This window comes from Protopterus annectens, chromosome 8.part0 (assembly GCF_019279795.1).
Source record: "Protopterus annectens isolate FY-2018-M chromosome 8.part0, PAN1.0, whole genome shotgun sequence".
Taxonomy (NCBI): domain Eukaryota; kingdom Metazoa; phylum Chordata; order Ceratodontiformes; family Protopteridae; genus Protopterus; species Protopterus annectens.
Window position 1 is genome coordinate 1349521283 of NC_056741.1, and position 22334 is coordinate 1349543616.

A 22334-nucleotide genomic window follows, 5' to 3' on the forward strand; every position below is an offset into this window, starting at 1 on the left:
GCCTAGTATGAACCTATGAACCTATGTATGTATGTATGTGTATATATATATATATATATATATATATATATATGTATATATGTATGTATGTATGTATGTATATATATATATATATATATATATATATATATATATATATATGACATATGATATATAACATTGACATGATATATAACATTAAGTATCCTGTTTTTTTGCTTATTTCTGAGTTATTTATAGCACTTTTATTGTCTGCATATACTTTGCTAGCTGGTTTCACTGTGTGTGAGCTATTAACTAGAAATTTTCTACAATTGTTAAGCGTATGGTTGGGTTTGTGTGTTCTGATTTTTGTTTCCCACGCTGTCTCCCTAATGGTATCCTGTTTTTATACTTGGTGGCTTTGCATTTGCCCGCCCCTACTGTAAATTTGATCTGGGACACACCTCCCAGTCTAGAGTCATTACCTCATTCCACCTAATCGAGGGAGAACATTTGAGAAGGCCAACCCAGTTAGTTTCTACTCCTCCTTTCCCCTTACCCCTTTCCACTTTACAAAAAAAAAATATTTTTCTAAGCTTATTTCCTGCCTTTCCTGTAAGTCGTCTGGTCCAGATACAGATTTGCTGTATCCAGGACTGTTTGTAAGCTTCTGAGTCCCCAAGCCTTTCTGTGTTGGAGGGAAACCTTCTAGCTTAATTTTGTTTCTTAGAACTAGCCAGTTTTCTAGTTTCAGCACTCAAATCTGTTTCTTTGAGCTCAGCACTTATTCAGAACTCATTGTAAGCACTAAATAAGCTACAAATTACTACAGCACTCAACTTTCCTCACTTGTCTAGAGGAAAACAGTTTTTAGTACTTAATAAATAAGCACCTATCCAAGCATGTCTAACGGTCAGCTCCTGGTGTTTTCTCCTGTCTACCTGATGAATCTGGGCATCTTGGGGCAATGCAGCAATTGCCTCATGTACACAGACAACACTCTCCTACCACCCAACATTACAACCTGTGACAGATGCACTTATATAGCCAAACCGGAAGCAAAGCTCTCTTCACCCAAGACTGGACTAAACAGTCAAGAGGAGAAGGTAAACACTTGCACCACACCACACTCATCACATAGTCCCTCAAAACCTACACCACCATAACACACACATAGAAACACAAAACACACGCCTACATTCGCGGAGGCTCTCAAAAAAATCTACCCAAGCAACAGGGACCTCCAAAGCAGAAACGCAAGCAACCTCCACCCCCCAACACAACCCAAACGACGCATAGCCCACAAACTCAGTGTGCCACTCAACCACAGCCCATAAGGCATAACAACATACCCAACACTCTAGTCATAGGTGACTCTATAGTCAGGCACACTGATGTTCTACTCACCAGGCTAAACAAGGAGAGAGTTACTGTCAGCTGCCTGTCAGGTGCCAGGATCCGCCACATAACGCATGCACTCAGGTCACTCCACAAGTACAAATATGACTCTGTCATTGTCCATGTTGGTGTGAATGGCCTGAGACGTACCTCCCTGGACTACATGAAAAGAGACATGGAGGAGCTGTCCGATCTTGTAGCCTAGGCAGGTATGACCCTAGCCCTGAGTAGCATCCTGCCATCACCCAGAATGTTACCACAGTACAAGGACAAAATGATTGCCTTCAACAATTGGCTAAGCTTCTGGTGTCATTCTAAGGGGATCCAGTATCTGTCTGCCTGGGATGACATGATTGACCAACCACGATGCTTTACCAGAGATGGCCTGCATTTGTCACCCTTGGGATTCCGAATACTGGCTAAGGCTGTTGCCACCCCTGTAGTGCCTTTTTTAGGTAAGATTCAAATGACAAATTCACCATCGTAACAGGTACAAGCAAGCAAAATCTGAGGGTAATGCTACTTAATGTTAGAAGTCTAAACCTCAAAATGCCCTCACTTGAGGCACTTCTTAAAATGGAGAACATCGACATCTATGCAGTGACAAAGACCTGGTTCAAGGCTCCAGAGAGCACCCCTGCATTACCAGGCTATAATCATACCACACCTTTCGGCCACCTAATCTGGACTGAAGCACTAAAGGTGGAGGCGTGTCCATATTTATTAAGGATATCCACACCTCCAGGCTAGTTGCTCAGCATAATGCATCTGAGATTATCCAAGTGCAACTAACTCTGGGTAAGACCGCAATCCAAATTGTAGCTTGCTACAGATCCCCCACCATGCCCCAGGATTCCCACTCCTCATTTCTTGGTACACTGGAAAATATTAGGGTACAACCTAACACCCTAATAATGGGTGATTTCAACTACCCCACTATTAACTGGGAAAACTACTCATGTACCAACTCTTGTGCTCAACGTTTTTTGGAATTCATAAATTCCAGTGCCTTGGATCAACTTATCCACACCCCCACCAGGGGCAGCAATATCCTAGACCTGGTCATTACCAACATGGGCAACTGGTGCTCCACCCCAGAGGTCAATTCCTTGTTGCTCAGATCTGACCACAAGCAAATTACCCTAGATATCCACATCCCACTCCCACCTCCCATTAGGGAAACCACCGTAAAAAATTTCTCCAAAGCCAACTTCACGCTTCTTAACACAGAAGTGGCAAACTTCATGACACCCATGCTGACGGACAATAGAGGTATGACTGCTGAACCCTATACAATTGCACTTTATAAGCACTTACACGAGTGCATGGATCCCTAACAGAACCAAAATGCTTTCCTCCAAAAAAAGGAAGCCAATCTGGTGGTCCCCTGCCATAAACAAACTCTACAACAGAAGAAAGAAACTGTTGCAAAAAAGAGTAAAATCCCATGATTGGAGGAACTCTGTGGTCAGCCTCAGTAAGAAGCTGAGATCCCTCATAAAATCCTCCAAAGCTAGTTAGGAAAATAAAATCGCCACTAATTCTAAAGACAACCACAAAGCGTTCTATAGCTATGTCAAGAATCTCAATGGCAACACTCAGATCTGCTCTGAGTTACAGCACAATGGCACTAAATATACGCAACCAACTGATATTGCCAGCATCCTGGCAGATAGGTTCAGTGCTAACTTTACCCCTCTCTCATCCCCTAAAGGGCCCATCTCTATACCGGAAGAATGCAAAGTTCCTGTAATCACGGTTGCACAGGTAAAAAACACACTCTCCAAAGCCAAGAACACAGCATCCATGGGACCTGACAACATCCCCGGCTGTGTTCTACATGAACTACAGAACGAACTGGCACCCCACCTAAGTACCATGTTCAATCATAGCCTCATCTCAGGCTTTGTGCCCACTGAATGGTGCGCAGCAATGGTTGTCTCACTCCACAAAGGGGGAGCCACTACGGACCGCGGGAACTACCGCCCCATTAGCCTGACGAGCCTGGTCTGCAAGGTTATGGAACATATCATCATGGATCTTATAAACAATGACATTGGTAATCTCCAAACTCTGGACCCTACCCAGTTCAGGTTTGTAAAAGGCAGATCATGTCTCCTAAACCTGATAGACTTCTTTGAAGCAGTCACCAAAGCTGTAGACAATGGTAAGGTGGTTCACACAGCCTATCTATATCTCGACAAGGCTTTCGCCACCATCCCCCACTCTGGAATTATAGATAAACTCACTAAACTAGGTATAAATCCCTATGTCTCAAGGTGGGTTGCCAACTGGCTCACTGACAGAACCCACACTGTGAAAGTAGCAGACTCTAAATCCAACTTCAGACCAGTGACAAGTGGAGTACCACAGGGTTCAGTCCTAGGTCCTCTCCTGTTTGGTATCTACTTCTTTGAAGTACAGGCTAACACAGAAGGTATTTGGCTAACAAAGTTCGCAGATGACTGCAAACTAGGAGCCATAATCAAAACTCCTAATGATGTGGACATCCTACAAAAGGGCCTCACTGAGACAGATGCCTGGTGTCAAAGCCATGGCCTCAAGCTCAATGTCAAAAAGTGCATTGTCATCCCTTTTGGTAAAAACTCTGTACCCATGAGCTACCACATAGGCGGTAGTCTACTTAACACTGAAAGTGTAGAGACCTTGGGAAACAGGTAGACAGTAATCTCTTCTTTGATAATCACATCGCCACAGTAGTCAGGAAATCCTTCTATGTGGCACACCTCATCACAAAAGATTTTTCATGCAGGAAAAAAAGAGGTAATTGTTCCCCTCTACTCATCACTCATTAGACCCATTAGTAGAGTACAATGCCCCTTTTGGTATGTACCTCACAAGACATCTACAACAACTGGAAAGGCCACAGAAATGCCTTACAAAGAGCGTTACCGGCCTCAAACAGATGCCCTACGCAAATAGTCTCAAAAAACTCCAGTTTTACTCTGTTGCATATCGCCTACTCAGAGGCGATCTCTGCCTAACATAAAAAGCTATGTCAAACCCAGAGCTGGTGGACATGCTCCACTTAAAATCCCAATCCCGCCGAGCTACACACTCTAGGGACCTAAACCTTGTCACCACCACAATAAACAGAACATGCTGGAGGGATAGATTCCTGTCCCAGAGACTTCCCATACTCTGGAACAAACTACCTGTCTATATCAAGCAAAGCTCCTCATTAGCACGCTTCAAGAAAAATCTTGATGATTGGATGAGAGATAGGAAATTCACCCCTGGGATGAATTCTGTGGCTCTGCTTGACAGGGGCATAGGAAAATAATTTTCTTGGGTGGTAAAAGTCAGGGTACCATTTGGCTAGGCTTATATAGGCCCTAGGGCCAATAGCCTAGTACCTACCTATGAACCTTTAAACAATGGCCTTTGTGAATGTCTTTGTAATTGCATTGACTTTTCCTATGATAATTCTGGCAGTCTCATCAGACTGTCCTAAAGCACATACTACCAGATCTGCCCTGTTTCCTTAGACTTCTTCTTTAATGCCTCATTGGATGTCATTTGTGCAGCTGCAGTCTGGTCATCCCTAAATATCTTTGCAAAGCAGCACATGTTGGATATAACCATTGGGTCAATGTCCTATTTTGGGGCCAAATTTTACAAGGCAATTTTTTGTAAGAGACGCTTGAGTAGGAACTCTGTCCTGATCAATGCAAATTTTTCATCGATTGCATAGCTAAACTATCCTCCACCTTCCCCAACCCACCCACAAATGCAAGTGATCCCAGGGTTTATTTTCTGTTACCCATCCACTCGTCAAGGTTTCTCTTGAAGAGTGTTAGTGAGGGGCTCTGCCTGACGTAATTTGGAATTTTGTTCCAAAGCATGGGGAGTCTCTGTGACAGGACTCTATCCCTCCAGCATGTTCTATTTATTGTTGTGGAGAGGTTTAGCTCACTAGAGCGCGTGGCTCGCAGTGACTTGGATTTCTTTAGGTGGAGCATGTCCATCAATTCAGAGTTGGACATGGCTTTGTAAGTCAGGCAGAGATCACCTCTGAGTAAGCGATATGCCACTGAGTACAGCCAGAGTTTTTTCAGTCGGGCTGCATAGGACATATGTTTGAGACCAGTAATCCTCTTGGTGAGGTACTTTTGTGGTCTTTCCAGCTGTTAGAAGTGTCTTGTGAGGTACATCCCAAATGGGGCATTGTACTCTATGATGGGTCTAATGAGTGATGAGTAGAGGGGCACTATAACATCTTTATTTCTAGATGTGAACCCTTTAGTAATTAGATGGGCCACATGGAAGAATTTCCTAACTACTTTGGCAATATGATTGTCAAAGGAGAGATTACTATCTACCTGGCTCCCCAGATCTCTTATTACCCCTTCTGTATTAAGGGGGCTGCCAACTATGTGGTAATTCATGGGTGTTTAGTTTTTCCCAAACGGGATGACTATGCATTGAGCTGTGTTACCATTAATTCCTTTTTAATATTAAAATAAACTTTTTCCTTTTGGACTACTGTATTTTGCTTTCTGATACTTTTTCAGGGTGGTGGCTTGTTAGTTTTTATATCTCTGACTTTTTCTAGTGTTGACTGTCTTTATGCTACTTTTTAATTGATATGAATTAAGGCTTCAAAGTGTTTGTCAAATGTGGCCACAAGATTCTGTCCCAGGACACCCATGATTTATGCCTACTGTGCCTGGGGCCAGAACACTTTTCATTGGCTTGTATTATATGCAAGGGCTTTGGTCTTCATTCCTTGTAGGAATGCAAAAATAAGTTAATACTGAAAAGATTGCTTCCCCTGAACATGACAAAAACAAAGAAAAGGATAAGCATCATGACAAAGAGAGAGAAAGAAAGACAGAGGACCTGGGTGCTTATTCGGCACAGAAAGCTCTTCAACCAGGCTGTCTGCAGTCACCTAACATACCGTACATTCTTCCTGCCTGATGCCAGGCCCATCCCACACAGAGATGCTTGTAATACCTCACAGGTGTCCCAAGAAGATTCCAAGTGAACATTCTTCAGAGAGGGAACTCTTCAGATTTCTGAGATCCTCCCTCATTCAACTTCATCCCTTAGGTTTACTTGATCTTTTCATAGCACATCTGAAATGGACAGGGACAGGATGAGGAGGATCTACCTGAAGGATCAGACTGAAATGTGTGCCCATTTGTTCCCCTCTGTTTCTAGGGCAGATCAGATTGACTCATTTTCTCTTCTTCAAGCTCCTTTCGTGGTCCCAGTTTTGGTACCAGTGGCCAAGGAGCTGATGCTTTGCCAGGGGCCTGTAAGATCAGCACTAACTAGCTTGAAAGCCTTGGTGCCAACATCACTGTGTCCTATTTATGTGACACCAAGACCCCTAGAATCTAGGGAGTCTCGAAGCTGACAATTTTGAGTCCTCAGCATTCAAAGTCTCCATAGTGATCTTGATATTTGAGCCACACAGGCCATTGTTGATGCCCATCCTCATTGCTGCTGCTGTCCCCTTCAGTGGGGACCAATGTGGCACAAACGCAGTGTTCTCTGATACTGCCAGACTTTTTTTTTTAGCTTTTGAGGTTAGCAAGAGAATGATTTCTTCTTCATCACAAAAGATTGCTGAAGCTTACTTGATGCTGGCTCCTACCCTTGGCCTCATTCAGTCTGTACTTCAGCCCACTTGTCTTCTCAGGGAGATAGCAGGCATGGAGGCTTTATCCAGCCTTCTAGAGAGGCTCGGGTAGAGTCTTCTGAGGATTCAGACACCTCCCTACTGGATCCTTCCAGAAAACAAAAGTGTAAAAGGAGGCACATCAAGTCCCCACAGAGAACAATCACTTCTGATACTTATTTGGATGAAAGGGAGGAGTCCCAACAATCCCCTCTACAAAATGTCAAATTTGTTGAGATACTAGAATTGATGTACCAGAGTGGATCTTGGCCCTCAAATCCCCTCTCTCTGGATGAAGAAGCATTACTTGGGGGGGGGGGGGTGTTACTTGAAGCCTTTAGGTCTACCTCCTCTACCTTATGGTAGTAACCCCCTACCGCTGACTGCATCATTGAACTGGTGGTGGGGCGAGCATAGCAGGAGACAGATTCTGCTGAGTCTGCCCTGAGAAAACCAAACAAAATTCTTCATTCCCCCTAAGGATAGGCAGCATTGTAGTAAGGACTCTGTATTGGACTTCATCATTGTAGAAGCAGCCACCAAAATATTGCTGTATGATAACACTGCTGCATTTTATCCTCTTGACAGAGACTTGGGTGGTGGGGCAGAATGTAGAAGCATTCTTTCATCTCAGACAACCTTTGCCATGAGAGCATTGCCATGAGAGCATTGCATTATATTGCTCACTTGACCTGCTTTGAGAGAGACATAGCTGAGCAAACAATGGACTCTTTGAGAAAGTCTGCCATCCCATAGTCTGGAAAGCAGGCTGAATATCTAGTGGCCAAGATGCTATTTCTAATCTTTTCTTGAAACTATAACACAATGTTGCTGATGGAGCCATGAAAGTGTCAGGGGCAGACATAATTACGAGGTGTTGTGCTTTTGTCTGACTGTGATTTTTTTTTTGGACAACTTTAAGGCATCCTTTATCAATGATCCTTACAACAGTTCCTCACTGTTTGGACCAAAGTCAAGGAGAAGCATCAAAAGAGTGAACAGGAAGGTAAGAGATTGTCTGCCCTTGGAGTACAATTTGAGAAGCCTTTCTGATCCTGTAACAGGAGTCAGAAGTGTCCCAAATCACTCTGGGTCAAGAAATGCCATTGGCCATCTATCCTTTGACTACTCTTCTAAGGGAGCAGCTGAGGTAGTGGCAGCCCAATTAATGGATGCCACCTTAGGTGCAAAGGTGGTGTGCAAAACCAGAGATTCTGGGGTCCCTTCTCTGGAAAGCAGCCTCAAAAATCCTTGATGGTTTGCCTGACTGCTGTCTTCTAGAGGCAGTTGGAGACTGATTGATTATCTCTTCACTCTGATACATGGATGTCCATCATGCAGGACAAATGGGTGAAGAGAGTAATATCCAGAGGGTATGCCACCTCTTTTCCTACATTCCAAAGTAACCGTCTCTGCCACTCTCAAACATTCCATCTCATCGACACTGAGTGGCAAAAAGAGAGAGAGAGAGCTTCTCTGCTAGAAAAAAGAACCATCCAAGAGGTCCAACAGACCAAACAACATCGAGGGTCTATTCCAGATTATTTTTAGTTGAAAAGAAAACCAAGGCCTTCAACCCAGTCTAGATCCTGGTGACCTAAATCAACATGTTACAAAGACCCATTTCATGATGGTTATGGTGCAAGCCATTTTGCCCTGCCTAAAGTCAAATGATTGGATGTGTTCAGCAGACCTGTAGAATGCCTACTTCCATATCAAAATTGTGAAACAGTCCTTGCGATTCTTATTCTCCTGCCTAGGAGACAATCACTATCAGTTTCAACCCTGGCTTTTGTCTCACCACATCCTACCAGGTGTTTACCATGTGCATAGCAGTAGTCACAGCACATCTGTGACTCAAAGATATTAGCATATTTCCATAACCAGAATTTGGCTCCTGTCTGCTATATCAGTAGAGCTGCTTCTCTCAGAGAGAAATTACTTGCTTGATTTATGCCTGTCCATAGTTATCTCTGTAAATATGAAAAATACTTAACTTCAGCCTTTGCCAGTGAAGCATAAGGCTCACTCAATTAGTTCAGTGTTAGTTTTCCACTGCCTTCTTCAGAAATTCTTCAAAAATTGTGCAGCAACAAATTAAGTCTATGTTGCATACCTTTTCCAAACATTTAAGATGGGAATTATCGCCAGATCTGATTTCTCCTTTGGACCTACCATCCTCAGGACCATGTTGCCATGATTATACCAGGGGCATTAGGCAGCTCCTGATTCTGGGCACATTTCCAAAAGACTTGCTCTCATTTAAGTCGCCACTTAAACTGAGAGCAGTTTTTTTTTAATCTGACCCCCAGTATAAGCCTAGGCTTTAAACCGAAGTAAGTAAGTAAGTAACTTACAGTGCGGAAGTCTTTTAGAATTAGGGCAGACTACTCAGAGCAACTCTTTTGGAATCTGTCTGTCTGTCTCATTGGTTGGATTGGACAGATGGGATGAAATAGGATTACAGAAGTTTCGTATTTAGCACAGTGCAGAATCATTTTCATCTCTAGTTCATCGGATGTAGCAATTTGCTGTTATTTCCCCTTCCAGATTCTCACCATTTATATCCAGGCAGGCCTAGCAGATGTATTTGAAGCCCATCCTCCCCTTCAGAATAACCTTTATACTACTTATTTATGATTTCATTCATAAAGCAGCAGCAAAGTCTGTCTGAGGTAGGGTGGGGGACAGACGCATTATAGGAATAATGAAGAAGCTTGAGGTTTAAGTACTTGGTAGATTTGCCAGATTGGATCTGCTAGATGGCTAAATTTCATCAGTCGAACAGGACAGAAAAGGGATGAAAAGGATCCAGCATTATACTTCTGTTACTGGATACTGTATGGGTTACTGATGTGCTTTCTTGAATTGTAAGTTTTAACCCATAGTGTGTTGTTGTTGACATTTGTTGCTCTCCTTAGTACTTCAGTCGAAGGTGTATTACAAATATTGGCAGAATTATAACACTGCTTTTACAGTTTGTATGCTTTTAGATCATTTGGTTTAGGATTTCAGAGCTCAATTAAAATGCCTTACCCCAGAAGATTTATTAGTAAATTAGCTGTGTTTTCCACTCCCTGGTCACTGAAAAAGATGAGTGTAGGACACAGACTACACTGTGTTTTGTAGATAGATGTCAAGTAACAGATTTAGCAACCATGGACCCAAAGGACATCCAGCTGCTGAACATCTCTTTGGAAGGAAAATAACAGTAGAAATGAGTAGCTCCTAAAGATGAAGATTTAAGGGATTTATTAAAAGCTTACCACATATTTTGAGACTGATGTATGTCTGACCTTGTGATATTTGTTTGTACCAAATGTGGACTTCAAAGTCTTCATTATGAGAAGTGGTGTACCACAGAGGATAAGGGTCAGTGTGTTTACTGTATGCCTAACTTTTAAGTGTGGTAAAATGCTCATGTTTGCTATTTACAACTTACTACAGAGGTTCTTTGCAGCCTTGTACTCCTTGTTAAAACCTTGGGAGAACAGCAGTTTATTTTATTTTACATTTGATAACCAGGTAGGTAGGCTGATCCAAGGACCCTTTTTAGGCATGATGTGGGCCAGATATGACAGTAAGTTAGGAAAAATAAATTATCAACTGTTCACTTAGAGGAGTACACATTTCACATTTAAGCTGTTGTAGTTGACATTAGGAATACACATATATACATATATATATATATATATATATATATATATATATATATATATATATATATATATATATATATATATTCCTTCTGAATAATCATGTAAGTATTCTTGAGAACAACAACAATTTAAATATGAATTAAATCTGTACTTGAGTGTCAGTTCATTACAGAGTAACAAAACAAAGTATTCTAGTTTTTGAAGTTAGAGAGCAAATTATAACAAATGAACACAGGAACGTTATACCAGATAGACATATATCACTGAGATAATCAATGAGTATAATAAACAAACCTATACATAATATAAAACATAGCTAAATTCTAGTACTATGTAATTGCATATCTATATATACCCCTTCATCATTCAGTATAATAAACTTAAGTCAAACAGAAAAATTATAGTAGCAAGTAATTACATTGTTGATAATATAAATGTTTAAATGATAATATAAATGTTTAAAACTGCAATATTCGTATTTGGTATTAGAATATTTTGGCTGTGGCATTTTTTTGCAAACAGCATTGAAACAGAATCTGAGATTTATCAGTATGTTAATTATGTTATAGTATAGCCTGTGTGACATGAATAAGTGAGATCCTCTGTATACCTCATTTTGTCATGCTTACTACCTCAGCCATGAGTAAGTTGCACTACTCTCCAGTGACGTAGCAATTGTTTCAAATCTACATTCTGACCATCCCTGCTAATTACAACATATAGTAAGGCTGTACAATACATTTGTAGAAACAGTACAGTCCTTCCTCATTTCATTTTAGTAAATAAATAATTATAAGACTTGTTTGCTTATTTTTATTTATTTATACTTTTTGATCAGGTTAATCCCACTAGGCCCATGACCTTTTTTTCTGGAGAGACAAAGTAATATTCGCAGTGACTAGGGAAATCTGGCCGGGCACCGTGGAACTTCCCTGCTCTTTTCGGCAAGTGCTGTGGGCTCTTTTATATCTACTTGAGCTACCACCAACTCAGGGAGGAGATGCCTCAGTTTAGCATCTGATCCAAAGGATGGCACACACAGGAGTGTAGGGTCCTCCCTTTTATGCCGCATTCAGTGTCATTATTGGAAAATTAATCCAGCTACCTGGTATGGGAATAGAAGCCACAACCTTCCATACCAAAGGTGAGCGTGATACCTGTTGAGCTGCTGAGATTGTGCAGGAGATGGCTCCCAACTACTATTGTGCTGCCTAGCCTGCTGCATAGTGCTTGTATCAACACTCCTGCTCAGAATTGCTCTGGTATACTTTACCTAAACATGTCATATCAATGCAAACTTGAAAGATGTTTATGGAAAATGTGTTTTATATGGCCAGTTTATTTAAAATTTAAATGCTGTCAGGTCAGCAAGGTATAATGAAGAAAATGAAATCTGTGCTGCTGCAACTTGGTCTACATTACATACATTTGCCAAACATTACAAACTGGATGTTATTTCAGGGTCTAGTGCTTCATTCATGACCACTGTCCTTAAGGGTTTCTTGTTCTGACTCTACTCAGACATTCGGTAACTGGGGAATCTGATCCATCAGTCGGACTGGATGGATGGGATGAATAGGATACAGTAGTTATGTACATAACATGATGCTGGATCCTTTCATACATGTGCATCCAATATGCTAGCCCCCACTCCATTCCCCTTCCAAATTTTCATTTCTGAAGGACCTGAAGGGCTGTAGCATCTCTGGTTTCTCCACGTCCGTTAATAGCCAGACAAGAAATGCTTTCCTCCCCTGTCCGTCATATACTTTTGTCTTCTCACAAAGCCTCCAGAAGAAAACTTTATAGATGTAAATGGAAAATATTTGTTTTTTGGGCATATCAGAAGCAAATTGACTTATATTCTGCTCCTGTATATAGTGTCCTTGAATTTCTGGCTATGATTTTCAATGAAGGAGCTAGCTCCTCAACTATTTGAGTTCATCTGGCAGCCATCTCTAATCTTCACATAGGAGTTGAAAACTCCACTCTGGCTTCATCAAAACTTTGTAAGGTCTTTTTGAAAGGTACTCTTCCTTTGAGGCCTCCTTATAAGGACCCAACTCCTCCATGGAACTTAAATTTGGTACTGTAGACCTTAATTCATTCCCCTTTTGAACCAGAAGCAAAATGTGATCTAAAGTTTCTGATCTGGAAGACTATTTTTAGTAGTCATCACCTTTGCTAAAAAGATATCAGAACTCCAAGCATCATCTTGTAATCCTCCCTGCCTGAGTTTGTGTAGGGATAAGGTGGCATTACGAACAAATCCTTCTTTCCTTCATAGGGTGGTGTCAGAATCCAACATCAACAAATCAATTAATCTGCCAGTTTTCTTTCCAGATTTTATAAACAATGGTGAATATGTGTTACACTTATCATTCACAGACAATAACGTTTCTACTTACATAGAACAAAGGACATCAGAAAAACAGATCACTTTTTGTCTCCTTTGCAGATTCTAAATTGGGTAAGCCAGTTACAAAGGTAACTGTGGTAAAATGGCTTACAGATTGTATATCATTTGTCTACAACAAGCAGGGTCTGTCCTTACCAAAATCTTTTAAGATCCCATTCAACTAAGTCCATAGTAACATCTACAGTATTCTTATCTAGGACATCCATGGATGACATTTGTGCAGCTGCTTCTTGGGCTAATCCTCATACTTTTATTACTCATTATAAATTAGATCTGGTCTTGAGGGGAAGAGCAGTCTTTGGCTCAACTATGCTCAGGAATAACCTTCCTTAGAGCCCACCCGGGGTTTTAGGTAGCTGAGACACTGTCCCAACTGTTGAGGAATGAATGAAAATTTACAACATCAGATAAAGAAGTTATGTACTCACCATAATGCTCCATCTATGTTGTCCATTTTCATTCTTCCTCAACTCCCCCCCCCCACCAATCCCCTACCTTTTTTACCCAATGACTTCTGGAAGAGTGTTTAAGGACATCACTGTACCTTATGTTGAGCTCCAGATTTGGTTTCTTCTACTAGGATAATAATTGTAATGCTTCTTACAGTAGCTAAAGCAGCAAACAAGATCTGCGGTATGTTAGGGGGTGGTGCATTATGGGTAAGGGAGGAGCTACAGAGTTTACTAGTAGCCACGAGCTAAAGTAACTGCTGAGATGGCTCCGATCCCAACTGTTGAGGCAGAATGAAAATGGACAACACAGAAGGAACGTTATGGTGAGTATATAACTTTTTTTGCACTTTGCCCTTTGGACTTTATACAGCCCCAAGGGTATTTACAGATTGTCTAATCCCTGTCATAGCATTTTGCAAGTTCCAAGGTGTCCACATATACCCATACCTGGATGACTTTCTTCTGAACGCTACTTCAAAGGGCATACTTCTCCATGACCTAAAATTTACCATATATCTCTTCCTTTTTTAGGTTTTATCTTAAACTTGAAAGAGTATGTTCTTCAACCCTCTTAGAATCTAAGGTGCAGCTTAGAAATTCTGACAGTATTTCTTCCTCAGGACACAATTCTTCTTCTTCTTTTGGCTTTTCCCGGTTAGGGGTCGCCACAGCGGATCACCTGTCTGCTCATGATTGGCAGTGGGGTTTTAAGGTGTCGGATTGCCAGCCCAGCGCCCAACCTTCCACAGAAGGCACACACATGCACACACTCACACCTAGGGCCAGTTTAGAGTGTCCAATCCACCTACAGCATGTCTTTGGGATGTGGGAGGAAACGGGAGCACCCGGAGGAAACCCACGCGACCACAAGGAGGACATGCAGACTCCACACAGAAGGCACCCCAGCCGAGGATCGAACCAGAGAACCTCTTGCTGTGAGGCGGCAATGCTAACTGCTGCACCACTGTGGCTTCCCTTCCTCAGGACACAATACAGTTTCTAATTTCGTACTTCTGATCTTTTCTGCTTCTAAAACTGACCTCTGCAAGAAAGAGAGATGCTAAGAGCCCTGGGCTTCAACAATATAAATGATTCCTTTTGCCAGAGTCCATATGGGGATGATTCAGTGACACCTCAGGTCAATCTGGGCACAAAATTGCCACCCCCTGAACTTCCCAATCCCTGTCTTGCCCTTCATAAAGAGGGGAGCTTCTTTTGTGGATCAGCCAAATATTACTCAATCCTGGAGTGCCCTTTCTGGTTCCCTCTATCATCCAGGAGTGCTCCATGGATGCTTCAGACATGTCTTGGGGAGCATGTTCCAAAGAATGTAAGAGTCCAGGGCATATGGTCATGTCAGAACAGGAGCTGTCATGCATGTATGAAGGAGATAAAGGCCCTGATCTTAATCTTTTCATCTTCTTTTATGTCTGGGAAACCTTCAAGTTCTAGTGAACAAGACCATCAACAAGCAAGTAGGAACAAAATCTTGTCTCTGCAGACAAGCTATGTCAGCCTGTGAAATGGCTATACAACTCAATCTCTTCCTTCAGGGGATTTACATCCCTTCAGGAATGAATACAGTGGTTGGTTGCGTAGATGCAAGACAGATCCTCATGAATAGATGTTGAACAGAGGTCTTCTACAAATTGTCAGTGAGGTACTCCCCAAGTAGACGTGTTTGTTTCCAGTCTGAACAGGCAGCTCAGTCTTCTTGCCCAGAGACCTGGAAAATGGATACCTTAACAATTTCAAGAAAGGGAAATTCCTTTACTCATTCCCTCCTTTTGTTCCATTCACAATTTTGTTTTAAAAATCAAGCTAGACAAACCACAAATGTTGTTGGTGACTCCTTGTGACCCAGACAGCACTGTTTCTCCCTTCTCTTTTATCTGGTCAAGGGCATTCACCACATTTCCCCTCAATATTGACTTACTGACACAACATTTGTTTTTAGAATGAAGTCTATCAGGTTTAGGATACCTAATTTTGTGTTTTAGATAGTAATTTATTCTTACATTTTGTTTTTTTTTTCTACTAACTCGTACTAGATTTGCATAGTTATTAACTTATTTGAACTTTCAGCAGTGTTATCAATTTTGCTGACTGAAGAAGGGCTTTTTTTTCACTTGGGAAGAGTTGATAAAGTGGTGAGTTGACCATGACTGTTTAAATTAAACCCTGCTGTGGCCACTGGCTAAATATGTGATCTTGGTGAAAAAAACACCCTTGCAGGTCCAGCGCCTTTAAGCTCCTGGATTCAGATAGATGTGTACAAAGTTCTTTATAATCCACAGGTTATGCTGTAAACAAGAACGCCAATAAACGAAAAAACCCAAATTGAAATTTTATTAAGCTTAAAAACAAGCTTTTTGTCGGCGTTCTGCACCAACTTCCTCAGAAAACAAACTGCACCACACATTTGTCTCACTATAAATACATCACTACTCAGCTCAGATGCGCCCCCTAGCGGCTCCCCTTTAAAAAGTACATAATTACACTTTGAAGTTTTTAACTAAAATATTCAACAATTTGGTATCTACTACTCATACCTGCCATCAGTGCTGGTAAACCTATAATGCTCCAAATATTGAATGTTAAAGCCACCATAATTATATATAAATACAAATGATAAAATGTGTCAATAACCACAAGAAAAATTATAATATATGTTAAAAATAAGTATAAAAGTGGAAAAAAATTCCCACAAGTGTTAATATAAACATTGATATAAACAATAAATGGTGAACACAAATATAATGAAAAATGGTGAGACCCAAAAATATGTTCCCAGATTGCATTAAGTCACTACAGGGGGCTTCACCTCACTAGGCTTCTCAATTTGAGGAAGCAACTGATGGAAAGCATACTGTTAAGCCCAGGTAAATGGTAAGCTTCCAACTTAAGTTGCCACATCACCTCCTTGTATTCTAGTCTTAAAGAATCGGGTCCCCCCATAAACTCTTGGTTTAGCTGATCGATCACTGTAAACGAAAATTCATGGCCTGGGTTGCCTAATATATGTTTGGCCAGAGCGTTGTCGACCTTCCCCTTCCTGATGGCATATAAGTGCTCGTATACTCGTTCCTGTAGTTTCCTATCCGCGCTAGGGGGCGCATCTGAGCTGAGTAGTGATGTATTTATAGTGAGACAAATGTGTGGTGCAGTTTGCTTTCTGAGGAAGTTGGTGCAGAGCGCCGACGAAAAGCTTGTTTTTAAGCTTAATAAAATTTCAATTTGGGTTTTTTTGTTTATTGGCATTCTTGTTTACAACATAACCTGTGGATTATAAAGAACTTTGTACACATCTATCTAAATCAAGGAGTTTAAAGGCGCTAGACCTGCAAGGGTGTTTTTTTCACCAGTTTATTTTTTGAATTTTTAGAAGGTAAATATGTGATCTTCCCGATGGCTAATTAGGGTGGCACAGTGGCACAGCAGATAGTGTTGTCACCTCACATCAAGAGATTCCCTGGTTTGATTCTTGGCTGGGGTGCCTTCTGTGTGGAGTCTGCATGTCCTCCCTGTGTTTGCGTGGATTTCCTTCGGAATCTGTGGTTTCCTCCCACATTCCAAAGACATGCAACAAATCCAACAACAAAGCTGGGGATAGTCTGTTCTCCAACTGGACTGCACCCATCTGGAACAAACTTCCAAGTGAACTTATGTCTATTACCTCTTTACCTACTTTCAAGAAGCATATCAAATCATGGCTTTATTCCCAGTGGCTCTGCCCTTGTTCTAACCCTGACTAATCCTTTTTGTTCCATGCCTTTTCCTTTCTCCTGCTATCTCTAACAAGATATTATCTTACTGTTTCTTTACTTCTCTTTTAATCTTGGATTCTCAATACCACTATGATGGATGGATGTTTAAAAGAAGAATCTAATGTACTTTTTCCTGTTGATGCTACTAGTAGTTTTAGACTTTTATGAAAATGTTATGTACTGCAGTCTGTCTTTAAATACACCCTCTGTACAACTATGTTTGTAAAATTATGTCTTACTGTGGAGCTTTTCTCCCCGGGCCTCTACTGAAAATGGACATTAATCCAGCTAGACTAGCCCGGTCAACAAATGTAAAATAAAATAAATAAAATAAATGCAGTAGGTGAATTGGACACTCTAAATTGGCCATAGGAGTGAGTGTGTGCATATGTGTGAGTGTGAGGTGTGGAGGAACTACTGCAGTAGGGCTAGCCATTTGTCAGTGTGAACCTTGGGTCTAGATGATTGCCATTGCTGAAGTGACACCCCAACCCCATGTGCAAAATGGGAAAAAATTGTCGTTGATAGATGGATGGATTCCCCATAGCTAATAATGTTGTCTTCCCAAGACAGGACTATGTTTAAAAAGGTTGTTCCCTCTTCCGCTTCTAATAGTGCTTCCACCTCCAGTCTTTGATTGAACTGTATTAGAGGGAATATTGTCACTGCTAGGTAAAACACTCCTAGTCATGGCAGTATCTGTGGAGGCTACTTCTCCTCAGTAATAACTTCATAATGCTGTCTGTTCCATAACCATAACTAAATACTAAACATACTTGTCTGTTTCTCATGTAGGGCAAGAAGAAAGGGCCCCCACCTCAGACACAGCGTGGCTTCAGTGAAAATGAAGAAGAGGAGTCTGATGATACAGAATCTGATGATGATGATGATGACGATGATGAAGATGAAGATGAACATGGAGCACCCCTAGAAGGGTAAAGTAAAATATTAAGGCACTGCCTCAAGCACTAAATACACAGACCATTATTGACAGATACATGCTGTCTTACTCAAGGAGCTAAGTTTGTGCCTAAAGCTTTTTTCAAGATCATGTAAGACTACCATCAGAGCTCCATTTGTGGGTTGTGTTTTTACTAATGGACTCTTTAAACTGTTGTGTTACTATACTGTCTCGGGTAGGGTAAATGGCTGGAATTTGATCAGTTGTGTCTTTTTGGGATGAATATAGCACTCCTCTGCATAAAGGAGAAGTCCTGACAGGCCTTTTGTTTTAAAGGGATGTTAGTATTCTTATTTGTTAGCTCCTCCTGTTTACAGAACTTGTGTCAGTCTTACACTTTAAGGGGAATATGATACCCCATTTTGTTAGATTAATTAATGTGCTGGTCATTAGCCACCCCACTGAATAGAAGAATGTAGATGTGGGGAAGTTATATAAAGGAAAAAAGTGATAAAGAGAATATAAAAGTTATAGACCTGCAGATTTCTTAAGCTTTACAAAAAGTACTAGAATGATGTTTTATGGATATGCTAATTTAAGAAATAATTCTGAAAAATCATACAAATTGTTATGAGATACCTTTTATAAAGGTAGATTATGCTCAACAAGGACACAGAAATGTATAAACAGTATAGCTGTGGGCGCTGACTTAGGTGTTGATGTCATGTATATTGGATCACCTAAAGTTATCTGATTCATTGTCTGCAGAATTCCATAAGCCTGAATGTTAGCACCTAAAAGCAGAGTTAAGCAAAAACAACACTGAAACTTCAGTTTACTTTTTGATGGGGGCAAACTACTCTGCACCTCACATCCTTTGCTATTTAATTTTGTTTTATTTGTGTTTATTAACTGAGGTAGAGCACTGATCCTCGGTGACCTTTTCTCAAACTCGGCCCAGGACCACAGTTTGGTTAAGTAGCCTGCTCAGAGTTACATTGGGCAAACAGAGGCCAAGAGAATCAGACCATGAACCCAGGAAGCAGCTCATTAACAGCTCATAGCTTTACTCCTCAGTGCCATCTACCAGACCAACTATATTCTAATTCCAAAGCAGCACTGTGTTGAGGCAGGGGACCACTTTGCTACAATACAAAGCAGAGTATTCTCACTAATAAAGGCTACTAATATCACCTGATACTCTGGCTAATTAGCCTAAACAGAAATTCCCAAATACACTTCTGATAAAACAGTAGATCTGAAATCCCTAGTGTGTGTACTAGTAAGGGCCAAATGAATATTAAATACAGTTAAAGGACAGACTCTTTAGGTTTATTGCATCTTTCTGCTTTCAAACAAACATAGTATAATACATTTAGATTTAAGATTCAGATATACTAGAGTACAAGGTATAAGAATTCAGATTCTCCACATAAGGGGAGTCAAGACAGCTTGCCTGTCTATGAAAGAACTTTACTTGAAACTTCCTTGTTATTGGTGTCAGTCAACTTTCTGTTCTGGAGCTCCTGATCAGACTTGAGTGCTTTAGCATCTGGAACATCAAGCACCTTTAGTAGAACTGTGAAGATTGACATATGTTCATCATATTGATCAGTGCTGCAGTAGCCTTAGCTATATGGGCAGGATGTTAACAATCAGCCAGGTTCCAAAGCTTCAGGGTATCTTCCATGCACCCCAACTATCAGGTAGCTCAAGGTAAGCTGCCTAAAAGACAAGTGTTGGGTGTGAAGCCCTCCAGAGCTTTATTGCTGTTGAAGAGTATGCTCTTCTGAGGCTTTCAATGATGGTTGGCTTGTGCTTTCCTTTGCTGGGCGGAGATGATGCCTTTGGAGTGAGGGACTTTCATTTTCTTAATTTTGTTGATGTTTTATTATTTTCCTGCTTAGAAGAGTTATTTTAAAGCTAGAAGTGTTGTTTTAACAGACTGTCTCAAGTCTACAACGTATGTTTAAGTGGAGCATTCATCTGTTTCTTTCAGTTTAGAAGTGGTATAAAGCAACTGGAAACATTTTTTTCTGTGGGTAAATTGAATTTATTTTCCTTTTTTGGGGCTGGCATAATGTTTTGAAGTGCTTTTCACTGTGTTTTTCTGTTAAAAAATTACCTTTTGTGGACTGGTAGTGTTTACTGGCAATTGCTGGTTATCTTCCCTTGGAAGGGGGCACCATTTTTGGCTTGACCATTGAACAGACTTCTGTTCCACAGTTTTTCCTTCTTCCAGCCATGAAAATAAAAAATTAAGTGAACAGCTTTTGCCACCACAGCAGGCTAGCAATTTGCTTCAGCTGCAGGTAGGTGACTGTGCTTTGGCTACTTGTTATACCTCATACTACTCCTCTTTTACCCCAGATCCATCTGGTGTAGCACCTACAGCCACTATGGACTGGGGTTAGCCATATCTCCTGGAGCTATGTGGGTCCTCACAGGGGCTAAGGGAGAAGGAGAGCCACTATTTTCGATGCTGGGAGAGGGAACAAGGAAGGTTTCTCTGTTTTGTTAGAATACTGTGCCCATCCCTGGGGAATCTGTTGTAGTTGTCATTAGTAACGTGGTTGGTCCTATTTCTCCTGTCAGAAAGAAACAGAAACCAAGTATGTACCTACTCCTCAATTTTCTTTGGATAAGAGCAGGTTTGTTTGAGTCTGGTTCAGCGTTTAATTCAGGCTATTGACCCTTCTTGTAGTTTCTGGTAAAAGAAAGAGGGATTCCTCTTTTCTTGAAGAAATTCAAGATTATTGAATCTGACCAGGAAGATGCAAGGGTGGATGCAGTTTTGTTTCGTCAGATTTCTTACTCAGACAAGAGCTCAATATTTGTGTTATTTCTGTGAGAGTTTTTCTTTCTCTGAGGCCATTGCTAGAATCTGCCATTATTCTCATTGGGAGAACACTGAGGTTTCCCAGTCCCTCAGAAAATACTATGAATTGTTACAGAAGTATTTTCCAGAAACCTACACCTATTCCTTTTTTTTTGTCTGCTTTAGAGGATGCATGTGTTTCTGCCTGCGATCTTCCCTAGAGTCTGCCAACTGCCCCTAAAAAGGCAGATAGGCCATTTAAACTTTTAGTCTTTTAAATTTGAGTGTTAGGAGTGATTTGTGCCAGACAAGTACCAGTAAGAGTGAAGGGGAAGGCCTACAAGAGGGTAGTGAGACCAGCTATGTTGTATGGGTTGGAGATGGCATTGACAAAAAGGCTGGAGTCAGAGCTGGAAGTGGCAGAGTTAAAGATGCTAAAGTTTGCACTAGGTGTGACGAGGGTGGACAGGGTTAGGAATAAGTTTATTAAAGGGTCAGCCCAGGTTGGACGGTTTGGAGACCAAGGCAGAGAGGCGAGATTATGTTGGTTTGGACATGTGCTGAGGAGGGATGCTCGGTATATTGGGAAAAGGATACCAAGGATGAAGCTGCCAGGTAAGAGGAAAAGAGGAAGGCCTAAGTTAAGGTTTATGTATGTGGTGAGAGAAGACATGCAGGTGATTGGTGTGATAGAGAAAGATGCAGAGGACAGGAAGAAATGGAAACAGATGATCCGCTGTGGTGACCCCTAATGGGAACAGCCGAACGAAGAAGAAGAAGATAAACAATTCCCAAACCTGACCCATCAGTCATAACTTTAGTTGATCCCACTGCTGCTAAAAGCACTTAGTTAATTTTAACCTTACTCTTTCTGATAGGGAAGGAAAATTATTGATAAGTATGGGGAAAAAGTGCACACTTCTGCAACTTTGATTTTTCACAATTTTGAATTGCCAGGCTCCTATATTAAAATTTCTTTTGACAAGTCATGAATGTGTGAGGAATGTTTTAACTGCAGTTTCTTCTTGAGAGGAAATATCTGCTCTAAATAACTTAGTTTCTTCTATTGCATAGGTCAGTATGCATTGCGTGCAGTGTGTGTATGGCTCTGTTGATACTTCTTTCAGGGCTGTGGCTACTGTTTTGAGGAGGTTTGCATGGCTGCATTCTCAGAACATCCCAGTTGGTGCTAAAACTGACATTTTAAATTCTCCCTTGGATAGAGATTTAGTGTTTTGGCCCTTGTGCTGCAGAGGTGATCAAAAATTGTGATTAAAGAAACAAGTTGATCCAGGGAATCTCTAAGATT

General features: G+C 41.0%; 1 protein-coding gene across 4 annotated transcripts in view; it reads left to right on the forward strand.

Moving 5' to 3' along the window:
* Positions 1-22334, forward strand: part of IFT46 (intraflagellar transport 46) — a 716375-nt gene that overhangs the window by 126788 nt on the left and 567253 nt on the right. For all 4 annotated transcript variants that reach the window (XM_044080916.1, XM_044080913.1, XM_044080915.1 and 1 more), the window contains exon 4: positions 18102-18241. In XM_044080916.1, the coding sequence (XP_043936851.1) occupies positions 18102-18241 (140 nt within the window). The remainder of the gene's footprint in view (positions 1-18101; positions 18242-22334) is intronic.